General features: G+C 43.7%; 1 protein-coding gene across 2 annotated transcripts in view; it reads right to left on the reverse strand.

Moving 5' to 3' along the window:
- POLR1C (RNA polymerase I and III subunit C) overlaps window positions 1–27,068 on the reverse strand; it is an 868,501-nt gene that overhangs the window by 583,417 nt on the left and 258,016 nt on the right. For both annotated transcript variants that reach the window (XM_044061017.1, XM_044061008.1), the window contains exon 2: window positions 16,936–17,007. Coding sequence is in view for 1 of the 2 variants with exons in the window: in XM_044061008.1 (XP_043916943.1) it covers window positions 16,936–17,007 (72 nt within the window). In the remaining variant the exon portion in view is untranslated. The remainder of the gene's footprint in view (window positions 1–16,935; window positions 17,008–27,068) is intronic.

The raw sequence follows: 27,068 nt of genomic DNA on the forward strand, positions 1-27,068 counted from the left end.
CCATCAAAAGAAAGAGGCATGCAGGGAGACAGTAAAGCTGGACGGAGCCTAGGAAGGAATACTGGTTGGCTAACAGAGGCTAACAAAGAAGTGGCAATAACAAAGAACAAGGCATCAAAGGCAATCTACCAGCTTCTGGAAAGTGAATCAGTAGATGGCAAAGACTGAAAGATAAAGAAGATAGTCAGACAACCTTAATAAAGGATGCCAGAAACTACTTGTTCACCAATCCACACGACATTAAAGGCAGATGGAAGGAGTTATCCAGCAGCTTCTACACAAAGAAAACCCCAGAGAAGCTGTATGCCCCAGACGCAGCCTACAATGAAAGAGGAGCCACCAAATGTAGTAGTAGTAGTAAGAAAAGCACCAAGGAAAATGAAGTTGGGGAAAGTAGCAGGCTCAAATGAGGTCACAGCAGGTATGATAAAGATTCTGAGCGAGACAGATGAGAAAAAGGGCTCCTGAGGGCACTCAGAAGAGAAAAGTATACCCCAGATGACTGGAGAATGCTCATACTAGTGCCAGTGTTCAAGAACAAAGGGGACATTCACAACTGTGGGCAGGACAGAGATATCAAACTCCTGTCACACTGCATTAAAGTTCTGGAGATGGTGATCGATAAATGAATATGCAGAGTAATAGAAACTACGATGAGAGATCAGCAGTTCAGATTTAGATCAGGATGCAGCACAAATGACCCAATGTTTGCAGTGAGAAAGTTGAGAAGAAGCTAGAGATGAGGAAAAAATCCATATGGACATTACTAGACTTGGAGAAAGCATATGACAAGGTCCCAAGAAAGCTGATTTGGGCAGTCCTGCTGTGGTTCAAAGTCCCAGAAAAATTGTTAGAATTAGCACAAGCTATGTACACGGACCCAATGACTCAAGTACGAAAAGTGTTTGGTCTCACAGAGGGGTTTCCCAGTGGGAGGGGCATGAAACATGTTTCAGCTCGGAGCCCACTACTGTAAATACTGGTGATGGACTACATTAGCAAACAGGTTGGAGGGGACATATCAAGAAAATTGCTCTGTGCAGATGAACTGGCAGTGTCTGAGCAAGAACTTCAGCAAAGGGTAGGGGAATAAGAAAAGTATAAGAAAAAAGAATGAGCGTGCCACCTCTTGCTCTCAAGTATTTAAATAACTGAAATACTCTTAGTACAAACCGCAGTTTAGGTGGAAGCTTGGTAGCTCTTACAAGAACTGTTAAGCTGTTACAAACAGCAGTTTAAATTGAAGCTTGCTACAACTGTTAAGCTGTTAGCAGCTGAAACACTCTACAAACAACAGTTAGAGTGGAAACTAACTGCTGTTCGTATCAAGAGTGTTTCAGCTGCTAACAGCTAAACATTTGTAGCAAGCTTCAATTTAAACTGCTGTTTGTAACAGCTTAACAGTCCTTGTAAGAGCTACCAAGCTTCCACCTAAACTGCGGTTTGTACTAAGAGTATTTCAGTTATTTAAATACTTGAGAGCAAGAGGTGGCACGCTCATTCTTTTTTCTTATACTTTTCTTATTCCCCTACTCTTTGCTGAAGTTCTTGCTCAGACACTGCCATTTTATTTAAATACTTGAGAGCAAGAGGTGGCACATTCATTCTTTTTTCTTATACATTTTATATTTGTTTGAACGGCCTTTAGTGGTGTGATTTGCTCTTTGTGCAAGGGTAGGGGAATGGAATGTAAAAATGGAGGCAAATGGGATGAAACAGAGTACTGACAAGATAGTTGTAATGGCAACAAATGGGGAAAATCAGAAGAAGCTGAGAACTGAGATAGAATGGAAAATAGTGAAACAGGTCCACATCTTCAAGTGCCTAGGAGGGATGGTTACGGAGAATGGCAATTTGAATAGGTCAAAGAGACAATCAGAGGGGCTGCAGCCAACTGGTAGAGACTGTCAGGTGTAGTATGACACAAAAATGTCAAAGCAGCTGAAAAGTAAGGTGTACAAAACAGTTGTGTGAGGAGTACTACTGTATGGTACAGAAACCTGGGCAATAAAGGTAGAGCAGCTGAGGAAGCTAGAGGCGATGGAAGAAGTGCCCGAGATGCGTGGTAGGGTGCACAATGTGGGGCAGATGAAGAAATTAGGACATAAGAGCAGAAACCAAAGTAGATACAATTGCAGAAAAGGTCAGAGAGAACAGATTACTATGGTTGGGTACATGTGCAGGAAAGCTGACAACAATCTAGTGAAGCTGATTTGGGACAGACAGGAAGAAGGCAAGAGGAAATGAGACATCTAGCAAAGAGGTGGATGGATTGTTCATAGGTAGATACTAGGTGCCCTAGGGCATTTATAAGCCTAGCCCGAGTGTATTTGGCTTTTGCCTCCCTATTAGATTAGCCTACTGTTCCTCTGTATAGTAGGTCACAGGAGGTAGCCCTTTAAGATTAGTTTACCGTGCCTCTGTCGAGCAGGGACACAGAAGAGATCCCAGGGGTGAATTTGCGATTTCCCATCTACGCGTCCAGATTTCGCTTGAAGAGGGTCAGCGAGTGGCTATGTCTAACATGAATTGGTATTTTATTCCAGAGTGAGGGGAGCCTCTGGGAAATGAATCTGTCCCTCCAGCATGTCCTATTTATTTTTGTGCTGAGGTTTAAGTCCCTGGAGCATGTAGCTCTAAGGGATTTGGATTTTTTTGAGGTGGAGCATGTCCATTAATTCTGGGGTAGACATGGCTTTGTATGTCAGGCATAGATCGCCTCTGAGTAGGCGGTAAGCAACTGAGTAGAGCTGGAGTTCTTTAGTACTAGCTGCATAGGACATCTGTTTGTTTTGTAGCCCATGATCCTCTTGGTGAGATACTTTTGGGGTCTCTCCAGTTGCCGCAGGTGTCAGGTAAGGTACATCCCCAAAAGGGGCATTGTATTCAATTATGGGCCTGATGAGTGACGAGTAGAAGGGCACAATGACCTCTCTTTATCTAGATGTGAACCCTTTCGTGATAAGGTGGGCTATATAGAAGGTCTTTCTAACCACTTTGGCAACGTGATTATCAAAGGAGAGATTACTATCTACGTTGGTCCCCAAATCTCTAATTACTTCTTCCTTACTTAATGGATTACCACCTATGTGGTAATTTGTGGGCACTTTGTTTTTCCCAAAGGGGATGGCTGTGTACTTTTTAGCATTTAGCTTGAGGCCGTGGTTCTGGCACCAAGCATCCGTCTCCGTGAGACCCTTTTGGAAGATGCTTGTGTCAGCTGGAGAGTCGATTATGGCTCCCAGTTTGCAGTCATCTGCGAACTTTGTCAGCCATAGTCCCCCCATGTAGCCTGAACCTCAGAGAAGTATATACCGAATAAGAGAGGTCCCAGAACTGAGCCTTGTGGGACGCCACTTGTAACTGGATTGGATTTGGACGTGGCACCTGCGATTCTGACCATGTGGGTTCTATCCCTGAGCCAGTTTGCAACCCATCTTGTGATATAGAGGTTGATATTTAAGCTGGTAAGCTTATTTATGATGCCAGACTGGGGTATTGTGTCTAAGGCTTTTGCGAGGTCCAGGTAGGCTGTGTGGACTACCTTGCCCTCATCTATGGCTTTGGTAACGGTTTCAAAGAAATCAACTAGGTTTAAGAGGAAAGATCTGCCCTTAAAGCCGAACTGGGTAGGGTCCAGTGTCTGGAGGCTCCCAATGTCTTTGTTTATGAGTTCCATGATAATACACTCCAAAGCTTTACAGACCAGACTAATCAGGCTTATGGGGCGATAGTTCCTGGGGTCCGTTGTCATGCCACCTTTGTGGAGTGGGACCACTGTAGCTGTATGCCATTCTTTGGGTACATATCATGTAGTAAGGCTAGGTTTGAACAGTGACTTAATGTGAGGGTTCAGTTCTTCTTGGAGCTCGTGTAAGACACAGCCTGGGACACCGTCTGGTCCCATAGATGCTGTGTTTTTTGCTTTGGAGAGGGCAGCTTTCACCTGTGCATCTGTGATGTCAGGGAGGTTACATTCAGGTGGGACAGGCATTTGCTCCTTTGAGGGGGAAGGGGGGGGAGAAGTTAGCACTGAATCTGTCTGCCAGGATGTTGGCTATGTCTGTAGTTTCGGTATATTTTGTACTGTTATGCAACAATTCAGAGCATATCTGGGAGTTTCCACCCATTTCCTCACATAACTAAAGAAGGCCTTGTGATTATCTTTAGTGTATAGGGCAATTTTTCTTTCGAAACTGGCCTTTGATGATTTTATGAGGGATCGTAGTTTCTTGCTACTACTGATCAGAGATGCCTTCCCTTTTTGGGATTTTGCTCTGTCATGTAATAGCTTCCTCCTTCTGTTGTATAACTTATTTATGGCCGGGGTCTACCAGACAGGTCTCCTGTTTTTGGAGGAGTGAGTCTTGGTTTTATTTGGGATAGCACAATCCATGCATTCCTGCATGTGTTCATAGAATGCAATTGTAAAGGATTCTGCGGATTGGGCTGTATTATCCTCTGGCCCAGGGGGCTTTGAAGGATTCCACCTCAGTCATGAGAAGTGTGAAGTTAGCTTTTGAGAAATTCTTTACAGTGATTTCCTTGGCTGGAGGTGGGGATGGGATATGGATGTCCAGGGAGATTAGTTTATGGTCTGATCTTACCAATGAGGGGTTTACCTCTGGTGTGGAACATAGAGTCCCCATGTTGGCGATGACCAGGTCCAATATGTTGCTCCCTCTTGTGGGAGTGGTGACCAGTTGTTCCATGGCATTAGAGTTTATAAATTTAAGGAACCGTTGGGTGAGGGAGTTTGGGCTTGAGTAGTTTTCCGAGTCAATGTTTGGGTAGTTGAAGTCACCCAATAACATAGTGTTTGGAGAGACCTTCATATTCTCCAGTGTTCTCAGGAATGCCAAGTGGGGTTCCTGTGAAAGGGAGGGTGATCTGTAGCAGGCTAAAAACTGAAGGGCATTTTTGCCCGTTGCTAGTTGCACATGGATGGTTTCCGATGCTTCGTGCAGTGCCACTAACCTGGAGGTGTAGGTATCTTTCATGAATATAGATACTCCCCCTCCTTTTGTGCTTCGGTCCAAGTTTTGGGGCCGAAAAGCACGGTATGAGTTATAACCTGGTAGTGCTGGGGTGCTCTCAGTAGCCTTGAACCAGGTTTCTGTTACTGCACAGACATCGATTTTCTCCATACTGAGGAGAGCCTCGAAAAGTGCATCTTGAGGTTTAGACTTCTGGCATTGAGTAGCATTACCTTTAGTTTTTTTATCCTTGGGTTGTCTATGGAGGTGGGTTTGTCCTTTGAGCCTTGCCTAAAAAAGGCACTATGGGGGGTGGCAAGAGCCTTGGCCAGTATATGAAAGCCTAAGGGTGACAGGTGCAAGCCGTCTCTAGCGAAGCAATGTGGCTTGTCAAGCATATCATCCTAGGCTGACAGACACTGGATCCCCTTTGAATGACACCAATACTTTAGCCAATTGTTGAAACTGATCATTTTGTCTTTATACTATGGTATCATTCTTGGTGAGGGCAAGATGCCACTCAAGGTCAGGGTCATACCAGCCTGGACTACATGATCAGAGAGCTCCTCTATGTCTCTTTTCATGTAGTCCAGGGAGGTACGTCTCAGGTGTAAGAGAAAACCTGTGCTAGTCAGGCACGAGGATAAAAGAATGCAGGAGAGCGTCACGGAATACACAGATGGCTACAGTTGACAACACCCTGCCCCCATGTAGAGAAATGAGAAAAAGGGTGGCTAATTATGACCTTCACGGAAAACCTGGATAATTAGATGAACAGTAACAAATTATTCTTTGGTCTACCTTGTACTGCTCTTCATGAAGCTGGAGGGAACTTTTGAATATGCATTTATTGGTAAGATCTGTAATGGTCTTTAGACTGACTGCTTAAGTAGTCACCTATGAACCCGTAAGCCTGTCACAACCATGCCACAGGGGGACCTGGCTTGTCACCTCACCCACAGAGAACGTCTTGACTTGTATTGGCATAGTAAGAGTTTCTTATTCTGCCAGACCCTGAAAGTACAGCCCTTCTTGGCCCTGCTGAAACTTGAAGAACTGAGGGGCGGGGGGGCTTCCACTTAAGGCAAACAACTCAATCTCCAAAGTGCTCTACCACCCTGAAGAGACTGCCTACACAAGCTTACTTTGTCCTCGGACCATGACAGGGACATAACCAAGGGAGTCTCCAAGCATGATCACTTCACCACACGTGAAAAAAGACATGCTGACTTCTATTTCTACCCTGTTAAACTTGCATCTTCTCTTTGCATGCAATCATTATGGTTTGTGCAGTTTGCTCGCATACTATTTACTGGATCTGATCTCATCTCCAAAATAATCTCCTTAACCACAAACAGATGCCCTTCCCCGATTCCACAACTTCCTCAATAAAAACAGTCTTCAAAGTTAAAATTAGAAACTCCCTCTGAGAAACTGCTCAGCTTCTCAAATGTATCTCTCTCCCAAGGCTCCATTCCTTCCCTTCCACTTTTCTCTGCCTTTATTAATGAACTACCATGCAACTGCTCACAGCCAACTCTCCTCCTCTATGCAGGTATCATGGTCATCTACAGTTAAAGTCACTCCAACAACAAAATTCAGACTCTGCTCCAGTTTGACCTCCAACATTTTCAGAAATGAAGAATCAATTACTACTACTTAAATCCTTATAAAACCAAAAAACATGACTGCAAACTAGGAGCCATAATCGAAACTCCTAACGATGTGGACAAACTACAAAAGGGCCTCACTGAGACAGATACCTGGTGTCAAAGCCATGGCCTGAAGCTCAATGCCAAAAAGTGTATAGTCATCCCCTTTGGTAAAAAAGTACAGTTTTGTAGCTACCATAAATGTAGATGTCCGATAGACATGCAACTGCAGTCATAACATGTGGGTTGTCCTGCCTCAGGCAGCCCTCGGCCGGCCAGATTCCAAAGTCTGGGTCTGACGTCGGCTGATGTCGCATTTCTCTCCGACGTCAGAGCGGCTGGAGTACATAAGCATCAGCCAACGCCATTTTCTTCAGTGTTTCTTGCCCCAGATGCTAGGTGCCCTCCAAGGAAGGCTGTAATCAAATTGGAAGACAAAAACAGGATTCCAAACAAATCAATGAGCAATAAAACAAATACACCATAACAGATATCCCCAGCTAAGAAGTAAGAGGGATAGGAGTGGACCCTAGGCATAGAGGGGTATGGAGGGAGGGAAAATCCAACTGTAGTTGCATGTCTATCAGACATCTACATTTATGGTAGGTACAAAACTGTACTATGTCCTTCAAGAATGCAACTGCAGTCATAACATGTGGGTAGAATACCATAGCTTAGCTGGGGGAGGAGGAATGCTCTAGGAAAAAGATGGTGTGGCAATCAAACCCTGCAGGACTGCCGAAGCAAAGCCTGCTCTGGATCTGGAGTATAGAGGGAGATTGTAGTGTTTGGAGAATGTATGCACGGAGCTCCATGTAGCAGCTTCTAGAATGTCCTTGGTAGGCACCCCTCTTAAGAATGCTGTAGAGGTGGCTGTAGCTCTGGTGGAATGTGGCTGACATTGGCTGGAACAGTCTTTCCATGAAAGGAATAACAGAATCTGATGCAGTGACCAATCCATTTAGAAATAGTCTGTTTTGAAATTGCTTTTCCTTGGACTGCAGGGGCGTAAGCTACAAAAAGTTGTTCAGACTTTCTACTGGCCTTGGTTCTGTCCAGGTAGTATCAAAGTTGCCTGTGAATGTCCAAGGTATGCAGCAGTCTTTCCCCCTTGTTCTCAGGTTTGGGGAAGAAAGCAGGCAGATGAATTGCTTGACTTAAAGAAACCCTAGATACCACCTTTGGCATAAAAGTAGGGTTGGTCCTTAATGAGACCCTGTCTCTGTGAAAAATAATAAAGGGTGGTATTGCCATTAGGGCCTGTAGCTCCGAAACCCTTCTTGCTGAGGTAATTGCCAACAGGAAAGCTGTCTTCCATGAGAGAAATTGCAAGTCAACTGAAGCTGCTGGCTCAAATGGAGGTAGGGTCAGTTTTTCTAAGACAAAATTGAGGTCCCAGGCTGGCACTGGGGCCTTTCTTGGAGGATTAATGTTCTTGATTCCCCTGAGGAATTGCCTTAGTAAGGGGTGAGAAAAAACAGGAGGATCAGTGTTGTATCTAGCTGAAATAGCAGATGCATGTATCTTTATGGAAGAATATGAGAGGCCATTCTTTAACATATCTGCCAAATATTCCAAGATGAGTGGGATGTTCAACAATGATGCATCATGCCCCTTGCTGGTATTCCAAATGCTGAATCGTTTCCACTTTGCTAAGTAAACCTTTCTGGTGGATGGTCTTCGAGCCTCTTGTTAGTATCTGCTGAACTTCCTTGGAGAGAGATAAGCTGAAGTTATTTATGGGATCTCCCAGGCTGTTCGCTGCAGTGTCTGAAGATTTGGATGCAGTGTTTCGAAATTGTGTTGAGTCAAAAGTAGAGGCCACTGGGGAAGGGCCCACCTCCTGGTGTGACATATGCTCCGTAGTAGTGGGTACCAGTGTTGTCTTGGCCAGTCCGGAGCTATTATGATTCCCTTGGGTCTCTCTGCTTTGATATTTAGTAATACTGAGGTCATCAGTGGCAGAGGTGGAAATGCATAGATTGCTAGGGAGTTCCAGTTGAATGAGAGGGCATCTATTTTCCAAGCTTTTGGATGGTATGTCCTTGTGCAGAATTTTGGTAGGAGATGGTTGAGGTGAGAGGCAAATAGGTCCACTTCTGGCTTGCCCCATGTCGAAGTGAGTTGTCTGAAGGCCTTCGGATGTAACCTCCACTCGTGTGGATCTGTGAAATTCCTGCTTAGGCTGTCCGCCAACACATTGTCTTTTCCTGGAACAAACTGAGATTGTAACTGGATGTTTAGGCTCAGTGATTTCTCCCAAAGCTGCATTGTCAGTCTGCAAAGGGGGTAAGAGTGGGTGCCCCCTTGCTTGTTTATGTACCACATCACAGTGGTGTTGTCTGTCCGTATCATTAAATGGCCTTGCTGGAGTTGGTGTTGAAAGGTCTCGATGGCATGCATTACTGCCAGCATTTCCTTTTGGTTTATATGCAGATGTGTTTCCTTTGGAGACCATTGTCCTTGTATACACCTGCCTTCCATGTGCGCCCCCCATCCAAGGTCTGAGGCGTCTGTAGTCATGGGAATAACAGAAAGCAATGCAAAACCCAATCCATTTAGAAATAGTCTGCTTTGACACAGGCTTGCCCGGAGAACTCAAAGCAAAAGAAACAAAACTGCTGAGACTGCCTGAACTCCTTAGTCCTGCTTAAATAATAACGCAACTGCCTGTGTACATCTAAAGTGTGCAAAATCTTTTCCCCTTTATTTTGGGGATCTGCATAAAAAGTAGGCAAATGAATAGTTTGGTTTAAAGCCACACTAGAAACCACTTTAGGCATAAAGGAAGGATTAGTACGTAAAGATACCCTATCCTTATGGAAAATTAAGAAAGGCTCAACTGCCATAAGGGCCTGCAATTCAGAAACCCTACTTGCAGAGGTAATGGCCAACAAAAAAGCAGTCTTCCATGACAAATATTTCAACTCAGCAGTAGCTGCAGGCTCAAAAGGTTGCAGAGTGAGTTTCTCCAACACAAAATTGAGGTCCCAAGCAGGAGTAGGCGCTCTACGTGGGGGTCTTATATTCTTTGCCCCTCTAAGAAATTGCTTGAACAAAGGATGAGAAAACAATGGTGGGTCACAGTCATAGTGAGCTGAAATTGCTGCAGCATGAATCTTAATGGAAGAGAAAGACAAACCTTTGTCCAATAACTCAGTAAGATATTGAAGAGCCACACTCAAATTAGGCTCAGAAACATCCAAATCCTTTGCTGCACTCCAAAATAAAAATCTCTTCCATTTTTCTGCGTACACTTTCCTTGTACTAGGTCTTCTAGCTTCCAAAATCACATTCAAAACTTGCTGTGGAAGTTGAGACCTTCTATGGTTCAAAACAGAATATGCCAGGCTGTTAGATGAAGAGAGTGAAGCTTGACATTGAGTAAATGACTGTCCTCCTGAGACAACAGGTGTGGAATCAAAGGTAAAGGCCATGGAGGTTTCCTTACCAGACTCCTCAGCAATGGGTACCAGTGCTGCCGAGGCCAATCTGGAGCTATTAAAATCATCCTTGGTTTGTCCTGTCTGACCTTTAGGAGTACCTTTGGGAGGAGAGGCAGAGGTGGAAAGGCATACACATGAAGATTTTTCCAACTGAAGGAAAGAGCATCCACTTTCCAAGCTGTGTGATGAAACCTTTTCGTGCAAAACTTTGGCAGCTGGTGGTTTAGTGGAGAAGCGAACAGATCTATGTCTGGAGTTCCCCATGACACTGTCAATTTCTGAAATACATGAGGATCCAATTTCCACTCATGGGGATCCATGATTTGCCTGCTTAACACATCTGCTAAGGAGTTCTGTGCTCCTGGCAGAAACCTTGCCTGAAGATTTAGTTGCAAACTGAGAGCAGTCTCCCACAAAATCATTGCTTGCCTGCATAGAGGATAAGAATGTGTTCCCCCTTGCTTGTTGATGTACCACATGACAGTTGTGTTGTCTGTTAGAATCAACACCTGCCCTGGAAGAAGTAAATCCTTGAAAGCCATTAATGCAAACTGGACTGCTAACATCTCCTTCAAGTTGATATGTAGATGTTGAAGTCTGGCAGGCCACTTGTCTTGTATCCACTTTCCATTCAGATGAGCTCCCCAAGCTTTGTCTGAGGCATCTGTCGTTAGAATCTGACTCGCCTCTGGCCGGGTCACAGAGAGTCCCTTGTTTAGGTGACATTCCTGAGCCCACCACAAAAATTCCTTCTGAATGCAAGGTATTATTTGAATGACAGTGTCCAGATCCTGGCAGTGCTGTGTCCATACATTTTTGAGATACCATTGCAGCTTCCTCATATGCAGTTTGGCATTGGGAAGCACCAGAATACAAGATGCCATGAACCCTAAGGCTTGAAGGACTGTCCTTGCAGTCAGCACGGACTGATGAGATAGTTGACGGAAGTAAAGGGAAAGATTCTTTTGTTTGTCCGGGGTTAAGAAGGCCATCTGGGTTGCTGTATTCAGTCTCACACCCAGAAAGCACATGTCTTGAGAGGGTACTAGACTGGACTTTATTTCGTTCACAGAATACCCCAGGCATCTTAGCACTGCTATCACATATTCCAAATGATGAAGAAGCTCGTCCTTTTCTTGAGCCAGAATCAGGCAATCGTCCAAATAAGGATAGATCTGTATTCCTCTTAGTCTGAAGAAAGGTATCACTGGAGCCAGAACTTTCGTGAATACTCTGGGCGCAGTAGATAAGCCAAAGGGCAATGCGGAGAACTGATAGTGAGAATTCCCAGCTCGAAAACGCAGATACTTCCTGCAACTTAGTCTGATAGGAACATGAAGGTAAGCCTCCTTGAGATCCAAAGTTACCATCCAGTGATCTTTGCCCAGCAGAGGTAAAAGCTGTTGTAACGTCAACATTTTGAACTTGGGAATGTCCAGATCAGTGTTGAGGATAGATAAATCCAAAATTGGTCTCCACGTGTTCCCCTTTTTTGGTACTAGGAACAGGCGAGAATAAAATCCTAGGCCCCTTTCTGGCACAGAAACCGGCTGTATGGCCCCTATTTGGAGTAACAGAGAAATTTGCTTGTGAGCCTCTTTTCTTTGTTGAGGAGGAATGTCTGGCATGCCTTTGAAAGGAGGCAAGGTATGGAAATAAAACCTGTAACCGTGGTGAATGATATCCAATACCCATCTGTCTTGGGTAAATAAACTTCAATTTTCTTTGAAAAGTGCCAACCTTCCTCCCAAAGGTGCTGCCAGGCGAGAAGGCTCTGGCAGCTGAAAAGGTAGGTCATTGGGTCTGTTTACGAAAGGACTGACCCCTGCCCTCACCCGAAGACTGTGCAGGAGAACTCCCTGTTCTAGGCCTGAAAGAGCCCTGAGCTCTGCCCCTGCCACGTCTAGATCTACCCCTAGACTGGGAATCATAAGAAGGATACGTCCACCCCTTAGTAGGCCAATTTCTACTAAACTTTGGAGGCTGAACCTGCAAAAAATCTTTAACAGTCTGCATAGACTTAGCCTTGTCTTCCATTTTCTTTAAAACTGCTTCAACAGGAGAACCAAACAACACATCAGATTGTAAAGGAGCATCTAAAATCCTTGTCTTAACATGCTCAGCTAAATTCTGATCCCTCAGCCAGGCGTGCCTGCGAATAACAGAACCAGTAGCAGCCACCCTCGACGAGGCCTGTACAGCATCAAAACCACATTGCAAGGAATGCTTACCCACCTGTTCAGAAACATGTACTAAATCTTGTAACTCTTTACACTCAATACCTTCCGCCAGAGCATCTACCTTAGACTTCAATTGTGAAAGGAGATAGTTTTGGTATTTCAACATGTGAAACTGGCAATTCAAAGCCCTCATAGCTAGAGTGGAAGAAGTATAAACTTTCTTTCCCCATCTATCCAAAGCCCTTGCCTCTTTATCTGGAGGAACCGGATTTTTAACAACAGAAGCCTTAACACCTTTAGGCCCCTGAGAAACAGTTTCTGGGTCTGCCCTAGGACTCTTAAAAAGATACTTATGAGCTTCAGGCACCCTATAATACCTATCCGGTTTAACAGGAGCAGGAGGCAAAGAATCAGGATTAAGAGAAGCCTCTGCAAAAACATCTTCCACCACATCCAGAACAGGAGGTATAGCTAAAGGCCTATGCTGGGGTAAAAACAAAAATTCCCTAAGCCTTTTCCTGGAATCAGAGAAGTCCTGACCTTCCCACTTAAAATGCTCCCTCATGGAATGAAGAGTCTCTGAAAAAGAAAAATCCTCAGGAGGAGAAGCAGAAGGAGTAGAATCATCTACATCAGAATCCGAATAAGGAGAATACTCCTGCAAGTCTTCAGCCGAAGACTCCGAAGCATCAGAATCCTGCTCAAAACTTCCAAGCTCAGGTTCCACCCTAGGTCTCTTATCAGGAGGGGGCATAGAACCTCTAATCAGAGTAATCAAATCTTCTGCCATTTTAAGCATATGCTTCTTGGGCACAGACCCTGAAGAACTAGGGGTGACACCAACTGAAGCTAAACCTGGCCTGCCTCTGGGAGAAGCCTTGGAAACAGAAGGAGAGGGCCTAACTGCCTTAGGAAGGGAAGGGAGAACAGCCACCTGAGAAGCCCCTTCAGCCTGGCCTACCTCCTGAGAGGCCACATCCTGCAACAACAAAGTCTCTCCCTGGGACTCCACAGAAACTTCTGGCAGAGCTACCGGCTCCACCGAGCCCTCTAAAGAACCGGCGTCCGGGACGGACGGTTCTTCTAGCCTAGGCTTTGCTGCTTTGTCTTTGCGCTTCTTAGACGAAGCGGGCGTCGGAACATCCGACGGCATTTTATAATTGCACCGCTTCCCAAAAACTAACCTGGCACAATCTAACCTTCTCTTTATAGTGCGTTTGTTAAACCTAGCACAAGAGCGACACCCAACAACGTCGTGCTCAGGCCCTAAACAAGGTATACACAAGGTATGATAATCCCTATGCGGTATCTGTTTCCCACAAGAAATACAGTTATTCACTTTTTCTGACATCCGGTAACCCACTGAGGCAAGAAAAAACCAAAATATTCCCCAACGGGGTACTTAGCCAACTTTGATTCGGTCTGAAACTCCAACTTTGAAAAATTTCCGAACGCCAACCGGCACTTGCAAAGCTGCTTCTGCATCGGACCATGCGGCAAAAAAGACTGAGGATATGACGTCGGTCATGCGCATTTGTACCCTGACGTCCTGACGTCAGTCTAATGCGCCTTGACCGACGTCAGCCTTATACTTTGGTATTCGGGCCGACTGAGGACAGCGGACTACCCAAGTGTAAGGACTGCAGCAATGTGAGATGAAGAACATCTGCTAACAAGCTTCATTTTGTTGTTCAGGAATCAACAGTCAGTCTCCACTTACCTACTTTCAGACTCTGAGCAAGTAAATTAACCAAAGAGTGCCCCCAGGTAGCCTATTAAAGCGGTTTGCACCTACTGGACTTGCATAGTTACAAAATGAATTAAAGAGAACAAAAAAAAAAAAAGAAAAGGTGAAGTCCACCAACAATAAACTAAGGAACTTCCTATGTAAATCACCAGGAAATTATGTGCCAGAAGACATCTGCTGTATCTATCAATACCCATTCAAATAGCACGTAGCAGGGGTATGATCCCCAGCAAAGTCAGCAAATAGAATATGCCCATAACAGAGACACTTCCTGAACAGCTTTATCCTCAGTGACTGGGTCTAACGCCCCCATTTACAACTTCCTAATACGACACTGAGCAAGTCACTTAACCAGACAGTGCTCCTAACCTGCCCTTGAAGACAGACATTTACATGATAAACCCAAAAGAGTATGCAACACATTACAATACAACTGGGTTTGCATATTATGCACTTTGCCTTTTGGACAGCATCAAATGTGAAACAGAGAGGAAACATTGTTCTGAGGCACCAGAGAAACATATAAGAGGAGAATACTGGTAGAGAAAAAAAAGAAAAAAAGATGACTATCCATTGTGGTTAACACATGTATCATCATGTGTAGGTCTTTCATTAAGAAGCTCCCAAGAAGCCTACACCAACACAACCTCCCCCACCTGAAGGGGGGAAACTATAATTGAATCCATAAAACAAGAGTACCTCAGCCACATACAATCCGGCAAAAAGCAAACCTGCACCTCAAGTGGCAGCATCAGGTTATAAGCACCCTAAGTTAGGCCCTTGCATGGACATCAAAACCATCTTCAGAAGAGTCCACCCATATCAGGAGAGACAAAAACAAGTCAGACAGCTAACGTCTAACATAAGTGTTTTTGCAGACCCAAGTAGTGTGGGATTGCAAGTGTGATTTACCCCAACTCCGGTCAACAAGCCATTCTTGACTCAGGAGAGGAAAAATGAGCAGAGTTCCTGAGCAGGACTTCAATTACAAAGGCTTCACTGGGTGACTGACTTACTCAGTGCCATCTAGCCAGCTGCAATCACATTCTGAAGGTCAGAGTACATACATAAAAGATGGCAATAACATCCCACCATGCCCCCAAGGTGGTTGTTAGTGGTGAGCCCTTCTCCCCCTTTGGATCCCCATGTCAGTTAAACACGCACATAAACCTGTTCCCTCACTATCTGAGGAACAGTAGGTAATATCCAGTGAACCTCAGGCTTTCTCAAAAAATACATTTTATAACGGGGGCTTTGCATTGCCTGGCATATGGATCCTTTTTCTTCTCCTGTCCATCGCATGCTGGTCAAGGATCACAAACCATCTGCCAGCTTTTCACAATCTGTTGCTCAGTATTGGAATACTGTAACATTCAAGGCACTGAAGGAAGAACATCAGCCTGTTTTCTCACAAAGGAGAATGAAAAATTCTGCCACTGACTGACTAAAAGATATGTGGTCTTCTGCCGGACTCTGATCAAAATACCTAGCCCTCTCAAATATGCACCAATGCTGAAATGGAATTTAACTTTCTCAACTGATGTAGTTCATTATTGAATATAAAATGGGAACCTGGCCATGTGCAAACAAATAGACAGATACAAGGATTTGCTTATCTTAAATTAACAAATGGGTAGGCTGCTTAAGACCGATTTTACAAGCTTTTAGATACATTACCTTTAAAGACACTTATGTTAGAAAAGTAGCTCATAGGTGCATAGCTAAGCACTAGGCCAAGTACACTTGCGGGCCATTTTAAGCCTAGCCAACTTCCCTTTTTGTACTCAAATTAAATTATCCTAGCATTACCCTTTTTATGGTCGATAATTACATATTACCCCTAACGAGAATAACTGGGATCATACCATAGATAAATGTTTTATCCCATGCATGGATGTCCTCAAATTAGGAGCTGCCTCCATCCATTAGTAGTACAGCAGTCCTGAGGTAAATCTTCTGTTTCCCATCCATAGATCCAAGTTGCCCTTGAATACGGACAGGGATGAACTTTGTTTTATCTGGATGGGGACACTGTTCCAGAGCAGCAGTATCCTCTGCGAGATATACCACGGCCTACACATCATTCTTTTGATGTTGTAGAAAAGGTTTAGATCCCTAAACAAAGTATTTCTGATGCCATTTGACTTGCTGATGTGCAGTAAATCCATCAGTATTGGGTCGGAGGATGCCTTGTATACCAGACAAAGGTCAACTCTCAGCAGTCTGTGGGATACAGAATATACTGATAGGGTTCTGAGTCAGTCCATGTAGGACATTTGCTTAGGCCTTGAAAAGTATCACTCTGGACATTCCAGTTGTCACAAGTCTGGACAGATACATGCCAAAGGGGACATTATATGAAAGGTTTGGCCTAACGAGGGCTGAGTAAAGGGGGACAATAACATGTCTATAAGCTAGACATAGTCCTTGTATGTATAAACTACGCAACAGAGGATGACTTTCTTACAATAATGGACATATGTTGGCCAAAAGTTAGTTCACTGTCCAAGTTCCCAAATCTCAAACAACTGTCAGCTCTTGGGGATGTACTAACAATGTAGTAGTTCCCTGTGGTGGGGGAACTTCCCAAAGGATACAATAATGCAGATTTTTGACATTTAGTTTCAGTCCAATATTTTAAAATGAGTTCATTTAGGACAAACTATTCACTCTGTCACCTACATTGTAGCATAGAAACAAACCTCAGTAGTATGTACTTTTAATTTTCCTCATAACAGTTTTTTCAAATGTTATCAAGTAACAGATGAATCTGTGACCCTTCCAGCTATGTGAAGCATTTTGCACATTTTACATGAACAGTGCCAAAATAAAGAACAAGTCGATGCAGATTTGTTTCCATGTTTCAAACTCAACTGCACAAAAACATGGTACATTTAAAATGAAGACAGTCCTGAGTTGAAAATTTAACCTTACCTGCTCAAACTTCTCTTGGTTCCATGTATCATCATAGCCTGGATAGTTTCCTGGGAAATCTGTTGTGTGAACCTAAACAGAGAATGTGCATTAAATCAAATGAATCCTCTAAATCCCCTATGAGAAATGGATGACTACATTAAGCCTAAAATAGCATTAAATCAGAACAAGAGTACAATGTAGAACATCTCAGATGAAATTTTACTTTTTGAATACATGAAGCATGCTTAAGATGCTCAATTTTTATCAACAAGCACTTGTGGTGACTACAATAATCATGGGAACCTAAATGGGCTACAATAACTAACTAGTTCTCAACTTAACCACTCCCAAACTAGAGTTTTAGTACGCCTTTAAATGTAGAGGTCACTAGCAATAATTACCTCTACATCCCTAGTATTTTAAATCAGTAGCCTGTATCCCATGGTAAGTGTATAATGAATTACACCGTTTTTCTTCTTGCCATTAAACTTAATACCTGCACAACCAAATTTGGGCAAACAGAAAAGAAAAGAGAAGAGAAGCAGGAAGCAATCTGGAGTAAGACATTGAAATACGCTACAATAAAAGGCCAGGGCTTATAGTATGCAAAGCACAAATCATAAAACGAACATGGGAAAACAGACATCGCAGAAAAGGGAGTGTCAAACAGTGAAATTAAATTACTACTTATCAGTAGGAAAGAAGAAAAAAAATTAACGTATAATCTGCAATAAAGTAAACATTAAGGAAGAAACATGAAAAAGAAAAAAAGGTAAACCATACAGACATGCAATATACAGCACGTATTTCTTCTTTCGGCTTTTCCCGCTTAGGGGTCGCTACAGCGGATCACCTGTCCGCTCATGACTGGCAGTGGAGTTTTACAGTGTCGAGTTGCCAGCCTGGTGGCCAACCTTCTACGGAAGGCACGCACACACTCACACCTAGGGCCAATTTAGAGTATCCAATCCACCTACAGCACGTCTTTGGGATGTGGGAGGAAACTGGAGCACCCGGAGGAAACCCACGCGACCGTAGGGAGGACATGCAGACTCCGCACAGGAGGCACTCCAGCTGAGGATCGAACCGGAGAACCTCTTACTGTGAGGTGGCAACGCTAACTGCTGCACCACTGTGGCCGCCCTAATACAACACATACTAACTTGCGCGTATTCTCAGAATAAGAGGACATTTCATGAAAATGAGGGGAGAGAATATAAAGTTGACTTTTCTGAGAAGGAAGTAGAAAAGTCAAGCAGTCTACTATAGAGCTTCGCAGCAATTTAAATAAGCATGCAGCAAACAAAACTACCAGTGTCAACAATTAAATAAGATAGTTTATACGACACTCCAGAAAGGCAGTGTGGATCTTTGACTAACAGCAGAAAGCCCATAGGAAAAAGGTGAGGAAAACATTTTCAAGCAGCCTCCCTCTATTCCATCATTCTGTTTTGGTGTAAAAGGCTAATGGAATCTAAAAATTGTAAAAATAACAAAAAAAAACAACTACACCCAAACTGGGTGGGTATGTTAAAAGATGGACCTGCTCTTCCAGATCTATCAGTATGGCAAGTCTAACAGGAGACCCGGCTTGTGTAACAGCAGGACAGGGACCCAAAAGCATATCCTCCTGAACAGTCCTCTTACTGGAAAACACCCTCAAATCACTGTGGCCTCAGAAAATGACTTGTCCTGGACATAACATCCTGCTAACCGCACCATGCAAAGGTGTTGACAGTTGACCAGTACCATGCACAGCTGCATTTCAGAGAATATCTGTGAAGGCAGCAACTGCTTCAGCTTAATGAATTATTGCTATTGCAGCAAGATCATAATAGGCTTAAACTCACACCAAGGAATAAACGCAAACCCCCTAACTCTACAAGTGACCTCAAAAAGGTCTGCAAACAACTTGGGGATAAGATCAAACTTGTAATGCCAGCTATAAACTAAACTAAACACTGCCACTACCTCCTCCAAAACATAAGGCATTGCTTATAACAAGAATTTTAGGAGCAACACCCAGCAATGTATGCAGCAGACCTCAAATGACACTTGCACCTACTGTGAAGACAATCAATATAAATCACTGACAAATTTATTTTTAACTAATCACTTCCCTGCTTCCCCAACACTGCTTCAGCCTGAAATTACCACCAAACAATTCCTAAAAATAGTCTCCAAAACCAATAGCACTAACTCTATGGGACCAGACAGCAACCCAGGCTGTCCAGTCAGCACCAAGCACAGCCTTGAAGATTCCCTTGTAAATCTGCTTGTCTTAGCCTCTTCACCAGATACATGTCTGATGCTTAAGAATGGACCCAGTGGTACCCAATCACAAAAATGGCCCTACCACTGATCTCGAGAATAGTTGCACAAGCACTGTAAAGTAACGTATGACCATGGAGCTTTTATGAAGTTATAAAAGCAAACTACTATTGTTCAATCTGAGCCAACTTGGCTTTGAAGGAAAGTCCTGTCCACTAAACCTGGTGGACTTCTTTGAGAAGGTAAATGAAGCAATGGGAAAAGAACAGGTCATCCAGGTCAAGGCCATCTATTATCCCCCACATTCTAATATTGTCTACATAATCCACTAAACAGCCAAGTGGCTCACAGAACTCTATGGACAGGATGATCACCTGTGGTGACCCACAAGATACCATATTGGGTCTATTTTATTTTAGCATTTACTTCACTGATGTCCAGGCAGATGCCAAGAGTCTCTGACTTACAAAGCTTTCAGATGATTGCAAATTTGGAGCAGTTAACTCTCCATCAGATGCCTTCATTCCATAATATGAAAGAACTCACTAATCTTTGATGTGACGTCTGTGGTCTAAAGCTAAATGCAACATTGTGTTCTTTGAGAAGCATGAAAGTAGAGTTGTGTACACTTACCATAAATGTAGATGTTCGAGTGTATTCACTGTTGCAGTCATCACATTTGGTTTATCTGCTTGCGGTAGCCCTCTGTCAGCCTATCAAAGTCTTGGGTCCTGCGTCGGTTGCTGTCTCATCTTCCATGACGTCAGGTAGTCAAGGGTATAAAGCATGCAGCTGACGTCATTGCATCAGTTTTTCTTACCCCAGATGTCAGGTGCCCCCCTTAATGGGGAGCAATTAAATATAAATATACAAGGTTATACCTCTAACAAAAAAGCAAATACGCCAAAAAGCTTTTAAGCATAGTAAAGGAGAATAGAGGTATAGCCAAAAGAAGTCAGAGGGCTGGAGGAAGGGTAACCAGGACTGCAACAGTGAATACCCTTGAACAGCTACATTTATGGCAAGTGTACACAACTGTACTATGTTCTTCGTGTTTCACTGTTGCAGTCATCACATTTGGGTAGATTCCCAAAGCTAAGGATTGGAGGAGGAATTTAGATAGCATTAGGAGCAGCTATAAGGCACTGCAAGACTGCAGTGGCAAAGCCAGCTCTGATTTAGAGAAAATTGGCAAATGGAATTGCTTGGTAAAAGTATGTACAGAACTCCAGGTCGCAGCTTCTAGGATGTCTCTGGTAGGGACACCTCTGAGAAAGGCTGTAGAGGTAGATGCAGCCCTGGTTCAATGGGGTCTAATCCCCTGTGGGACAGGTTTTCCATGGTGCTTATAGCAGAAATGAATGCAATGGCCTATCCATTTAGAAATGGTTTGCTTTGAAATGGCCTTCCCTTCTGCCCCTGCAGCAAATGCCACCAGCAGTTGTTCAGATTTCCTTTGAGGTTTAGTCCTGTCCAAGTAAAATCTAAGCTGCCTGTGCACATCTAAGGAGTGCAGTATCCGTTCCCCTTTGTTCTGTGGATTAGAAAAGAAGGTTGACAAATGAATGGACTGATTAAGAGCCACACTGGATACCACCTTGGGCATGAAAGAGGGATTGGTCCTGAGGGACACCATATCCGCATGAAAGATGATTAAAGGCTCCACTGCTATAAGGCCCTGTAATTCAGATACCCTTCTTGCTGAAGTGATTGCTAAAAGGAAAGCTTTTTTCCAAGAAAGGAATTTTAACTCTGCAGTTGCAGCTGGCTCAAAAGGAGGAAGAGTGAGTTTTTCCAATACAAAATTAAGGTCCCAGGCTGGAGTTGGGGCTCTCCTGGGTGGTCTTAAATTTTTGGCACCTCTGAGGAACTGCTTGAGCAGTGGGTGAAAAATGAGGGGTGGTTCTGTGTTGTAATGAGCTGAAATGGCTGAGGCGTGAATTTTGGAGGAAAAGGAAAGGCCCTTGTGAAGCATCTCAGTTAAGTATTGAAGAATCTGAGGTAAATTGGGTGCTGCTGTGGCCATCCCTTGAGTTTGGTTCCAGGCACAGAATCATTTCCATTTCTCAGCATAAGATTTTCTAGTACTAGGCCTCCTTACCTCCAAAATGACATCCAACACTTGTTTACTGAGGGACGGTAATGGAGAAATTAGGTAATTAGCCAGGTTGCCAGGTTCAGGGTTTGAAGCTGGGGGTGCAGAATCTGGCTCTCCTGCTGAGAGAGCAGGGTAGGGGGTCTGAGGTAGGTGCCATGGGGCCAGCTGAAACACACTGCGCAAGAGGGGGTACCAGTGTTGGAGTGGCCAGTCTGGTGCAATCAGTATCATCCTTGGTTTGTCCTGTTTGATCTTTAGAAGTACTTTGGAGAGGACAGGCAGAGGGAGAAAGGCATAAACTGATGGATTTTTCCAGCTGAAGGACAGAGCATCCACTTTCCAAGCTTGCTTGTGGGGAGTCCCTGTGCAGAATTTGTCCAATTGGTAGTTCTGGGGGGAGGCATACAGGTTTATATCTGCGATCCCCCATTTGTTGATCAACATGTTGAAAATCTTTGGTTCCAGTTTCCACTCGTGTGGGTCCAATGAGATTTCTGCTTAGTTCGTCTGCTAGTGTATTTAGTTTTCCTGGCAGGAATGGAGCCTGTAGATGAACTTGGTAGCTCAAGGCTGTGTTCCACAGAGCCATGGCTAGTCTGCAGAGGGGGTAAATATGGGTACTCCCCTGCTTGTTTATGTACCACATAACAGTGATGTTGTTCGTCTTTACCATTAGTTGTCCTGGAAGAATGTGGTCCTTGAAGGCTGTCAGAGCATTCTGTACAGCTAACATTACTTTTTGATTTATATGCAGGTGCATTTGACTTGGGTTCCATTTGCCCTGAATGCACTTCCCTGCCTGGTAAGCCCCTCCATGTATAGTCGGATGCATCTGTTGTTAGGGTTTGGGTGGCGGGGGGGGGGGGTAGAGTAATTGGCAGTCCCTTGTTTTGGTGGCAGGCCTCTGCCCACCAAAGGAATTCTAACCGTAGACAAGGTATGATGGGAATCATTGCTTCTAGATCCTGAGAATGTTGACACCATAGACTTCTTAGATACCACTACAGTTTCCTCATATGCAATCTTGCATATGGAATTAGTAGAATGCACAAGGCCATGAACCCCAAGGCTTGCAGCATTTGCCTTACAGATAGCAGGGTTTTTGTGGCCACTAGTTTGAAGTAAGTTGTCACATGAATTTGTTTCTATGGTGTGAAAAAAGCCATCTGGGAAGTTGTATTCAAGCTTGCTCCCAGGAATATAATTTGCTGATAGGGTACCAGCTGTGATTTATTTACGTTTATGGTGTACCCCAGGCAAGTTAACACCTTTTGTACAAATGCCAGATGATTCAGAAGTACGTCCTGGCTTTCTGCCTGAATTAGACAATCGTACAGGTATGGGTATATCTGAATATTTCTTTGCCTGCAAAATGCAATGACTGGAGCTAGGCACTTTGTGAATACCATGGGCACAGTAAATAAGCCAAAGGGCAGTGCAGAGGACCGATAGTGCATGCAGCCTGCTTTGAAGTGTAGGTATTTTCTGCAAGATTCCCTGACTGGGATGTGCAGGTAGGCTTCCTTTAAATCCAGTGTTGCCAACCAGGCATCTTTGCCTGTCATGGGAAGCAACTGGTGAAGAGTTAGCATCTTGACTTTTGGAATCACCAAAAAGGTATTTAGGATAGACAGGTCCAGAATAGGACGCCATAAACTGTATTTTCTGGGTACCAGGAACATTCTTGTGTAGAAACCTTGTCCCTTTTCCTCTTCTGGTACAGTCTGAATAGACTTTAATCTTAAGAGAGAGTACCTGCTTTTGAGCCTCTGCCCACTAATTTGGGGGTAGATCTGGCCAGCCATTTGGGGTTGGTAATGTGTGGAAGTGGAATCTGTATCCTTGGGAAACTATGTTTAAAACCCATTTGTCCTGGGTAATGAGTTTCCAGTTTTTTGCTTGCAGAGCAATCTTTCTCCCTAAAGGAGAAGTCAGTTGAGAAGTGCTTGGAAGTTTTAAAGTTAAATCACTGAAACAGCTTACCATAAGGGAGAGTTTTACTACTCCCTGATTTGGAAGTGGGAGCCCCCCACTGCTTAGTCCTGTGCGTATTCTGGGACTGGAGCCTGGGTGTTCTGCTGGTTCTGGGTTTGAACTGAGAAGGTCTGGAAGAGGCAGGAAAGGACCAATTTTTTGAGGGTCAATGCCTACTAAATCTAGGAGGCTGCACTTGTAAGAAATCTAACAGTTTGCATAGACTTAGCTTTTTCCTCCATCTTTTTAAGAACTTCTTCTGCTTTGTCGCTAAACAGGCAGTCGTGATTTAAGGGAGCATCCAGAAATTTAGTTTTAACATGATCTAGCAAAGACTGCTTCTTAAGCCAAGCATGCCTTCCAAGTACAGACCCAGTGACAGCAGCACTGCAAGATGCCTCTAGTGAATCAAAACCACATTGCAAAGTATGCTTTCCAACCTGTTCAGCAGTATCCATTAAATCCTTATTTTCAGCACAATCAGGAATCAACATCAATTTCTGTTTAAGCAATCCAATAATATGCTGCTACTTTGAAACTGGCAATTTAAGGCCCTGATGGCCAAGGTTGCAGAGGTGTATACCTTCTTACCCAATCTATCCAGGGTCCTGTAATCTCTATCAGAGGGGGTAGGATTTTTGGCAATAGTAGCCTTAATGCCCTTGGGTCCCTGTGAAATGGTCTCAGGATCCACAGCAGGATTTTTAAAAAGGAACTTGTGAGAATCAGGAACCCTGTAATATCTATCAGGTTTTCTGGGAGCAGGAGGTAAATAGTCAGGGGGGTCAAGCTAGATTCCAAAAAGGCATCGTCAACAATGTCCAGCACAGGAGGGATAGCTAAGGGCCTGTGTTGGGGCAGGACTAAGAAATCTCTAAGCCTCTTTTTAGAATCAAGAGTAATCCTGGCTTTCCCAGTGAAAATGCTCCCTAAGAGTATGCAAGGTTTCACCAAAAGAAAAATCCTCTGGGGGAGAAGCAGAGGGAATAGAGTCCGCTGCATCAGAATCCTCATAGGTAGACAAGGGTAACTCCTGATCATCAGAGGAGACAGAAATTTCAGAATCCTGGTCGAAGTATCATAAGCAAATTCAGTCCTAGGTCTCTTAGAGGGGGAAGGTTGGCTTCCTGTGATTAAAGTAATAAGGTCTTCAGCCATTCTTATAACTTGTTTTTTATGCATAGAGGCCTGACCATGTGGTCTGGGCATCTGTTTCCTAGGCATGGTTCTAGTTTTAGGCCTAGAAGAAGAAGATGGCGTTGGTTTAATAAGCAAGTGAGTAGGCCTGAATACACCCTCAGAAGCCGGTGCCTGCACAGTGGCTCCCGACCCATCCAAGGTAGAGACAACCGCAGGTTCCACAGTTGAAGCATCTCGCGGCACACCAGACTCTGAATGGGTCTCAGTAGAGGCCTACGAATCTGAAGTAGCGGGTATCAGGGGCTGCGAAAGTACCTCACTGGAGTACTGGCGAACTGGCGACTAGCTTAGGAGAAGCGTCGTTGGCAGCTTTGGACCTAGGCGGCCTGTCTTTGTCTTTATCTTTGCGTTTTTTCAGAATGTCAGTAGTCAGGTGGCTTACCGAACACATCTGGATAATTGAACCGAGAACCAAAATATATAGAAGCGAAAATGCACGGATGACGAATAGTTTGTGGTTTAAATAAGGCACAAAACCGACAGAGAGGTACGTCGTGGTCAGGGCCTAGGCAAGGAATACAGTACGAATGAAAATCTTTGAGGTATTTGCTTTCCACAAGAAATACAATTATTGACTTTTACTGACATCGGTTTAGAGCAAGAAAAAGTTTCTCCAACGGGGTACTTAGTTTTAGTTGAAGACTTTGGTTCTGAAACTTGAAAACAAAAATTTCAGGAGTCAGCCGACCGGCACTTGCGAACTGCTTCTGCTTCGGGCACCGCACGGCAAGAAAGACTGATGTAATGGAGTCGGATGTATGCTTTAACCCCTGACTACCTGACATCATGGAAGATCAGACAGCAACCAATGCAGGACCCAAGACTTTGACAATCAGGCCGACTGAGGGCTACTACAAGTCAGACAACCCAAATGGGATGACTGCAACAGTGAAACACGAAGAGCATCACTTCTGCACCTACATAGAGGATGGCCCCCTCAAAGTTGACACCATCATTACAGACCTTGGCATATTCCTAGAGAATAAACTTCCTGTTGATCACTACATAACAGCAAACATTAGGAAAGCCCTCAACTAATCATTAGAGAGACACAAGTTATTGTCCCCCCTCTACTCCTTTCTAGTCTACCTCATTACAGAATGTAATGCCCTTTTCAGCATGTACCTGTCCAATCATGTTCGGCAACTCAAGAAGCCTTAAAGATTCTTGAATAAACCTTGGGTATGAACCACTTAAACTACATAGAAGTTTCTGTTAGACAACATAAATATTCAAAAATCTGGCAATGTCACCAATACCCCTGTAACAGCATAACCTACATCAAACTATTAAAAGAACCTGTTGGCAGCATAGATAGTACTGTAAAGGATCTGATACCTAGGGAATAAGTTACCACTCCTGGTCAAACAAAAGTAGTTCCCTAACTCTCTTTAATGCCAACCCTGACAAGTTGATGGGAATCTATAAATTCATCCCATATCTTCACAGGTCTTTACAGACAGGAGAAGCAAGTAGTAACCAGGACTGAGATTTGCACTTGAAAAGATAGTGGCAGGTGCAAATACAGGCAAATATATTCCTTGTGGGGTATTATCTACAGGAGTATTAACCAAAAACACTAACTCTACATGTCCTGACAACATGCCAGGCTGTTACCTAGTCAGCAACAAACACAGCCTTGAAGATGCCAATTTCGCAATTAGACTTGTGTCATATAGCTTTTGGGAAGCTCCAAAAAGCATTGCAGTCATTTTTCAGTTACAGAATGCTGTAAAATTATTTCACAATTTTTGCCGCAGATGCATCAGAGTTTAAACATTAGGGGACTGCCAGCACATACAATTTAAGTGATGACAGATTATGCTTAAGGAAGACTGAAACACCACCACACTGGCCTCAGGATGGACACCCTTTGAGAGATGCCATTAGGAAAGCATGTGTCAGAGAAGGCACAGCTCATACTCACCTGGTAATATCTACTTAAAAAGTTAACTCCGGAACCAGGTAATGGCCACACAGCTAAACTTGCTGTTTCTAAACAATGATGAATATTTTAAGAGCCTGCTGAGAAAATGACCATTACATATTACTATAAATAGTTTGTTACTTTGTAAACAGCAATCATAAGACTGAATCTGTTACAGAATACATGATGATTATCAGGTAAGAGGCTGTAATTCTTTTTAAGGCTTTGTAAGCAGATCAGCTTCTCAAAAAACATCTGTGATGGGGCACTGACTATGGGATGGCATTCAGTCAGGTGAAGCAGAGACTTTGGGTAAGGAAAAAAGTACAGATGTGTAAAATCTTACCCTAACAGTAGATGTATTTTCCTTCACTACTGCAGAATTCCTTACATCTGGGATTCCCTGCCTAGAGTAGCCAGACGTCTGGCCAGTATACAAAATCCTTCTGTTCCTTTAAGATGCACTGTATGTCACACGTATGATCCTCGCGTAGCACACAACATAAAGGTGACTACCAGATGAACCATCCTCAGACCTGAAGCCCCAGTAGGAATGCCAGTCCAAGGAAAACCCAACAGGTAACCTGTACATCTAGAAGAGAAATGAACCAGGGGAAGGAAAGAGAGAGTGAATATTGCAACAGTGAAGGAAAGGATGTCTACTGTTACAGTAAGAATTTA

This window comes from Protopterus annectens, chromosome 1.part0 (genome assembly GCF_019279795.1).
Source record: "Protopterus annectens isolate FY-2018-M chromosome 1.part0, PAN1.0, whole genome shotgun sequence".
Classification (NCBI taxonomy): domain Eukaryota; kingdom Metazoa; phylum Chordata; order Ceratodontiformes; family Protopteridae; genus Protopterus; species Protopterus annectens.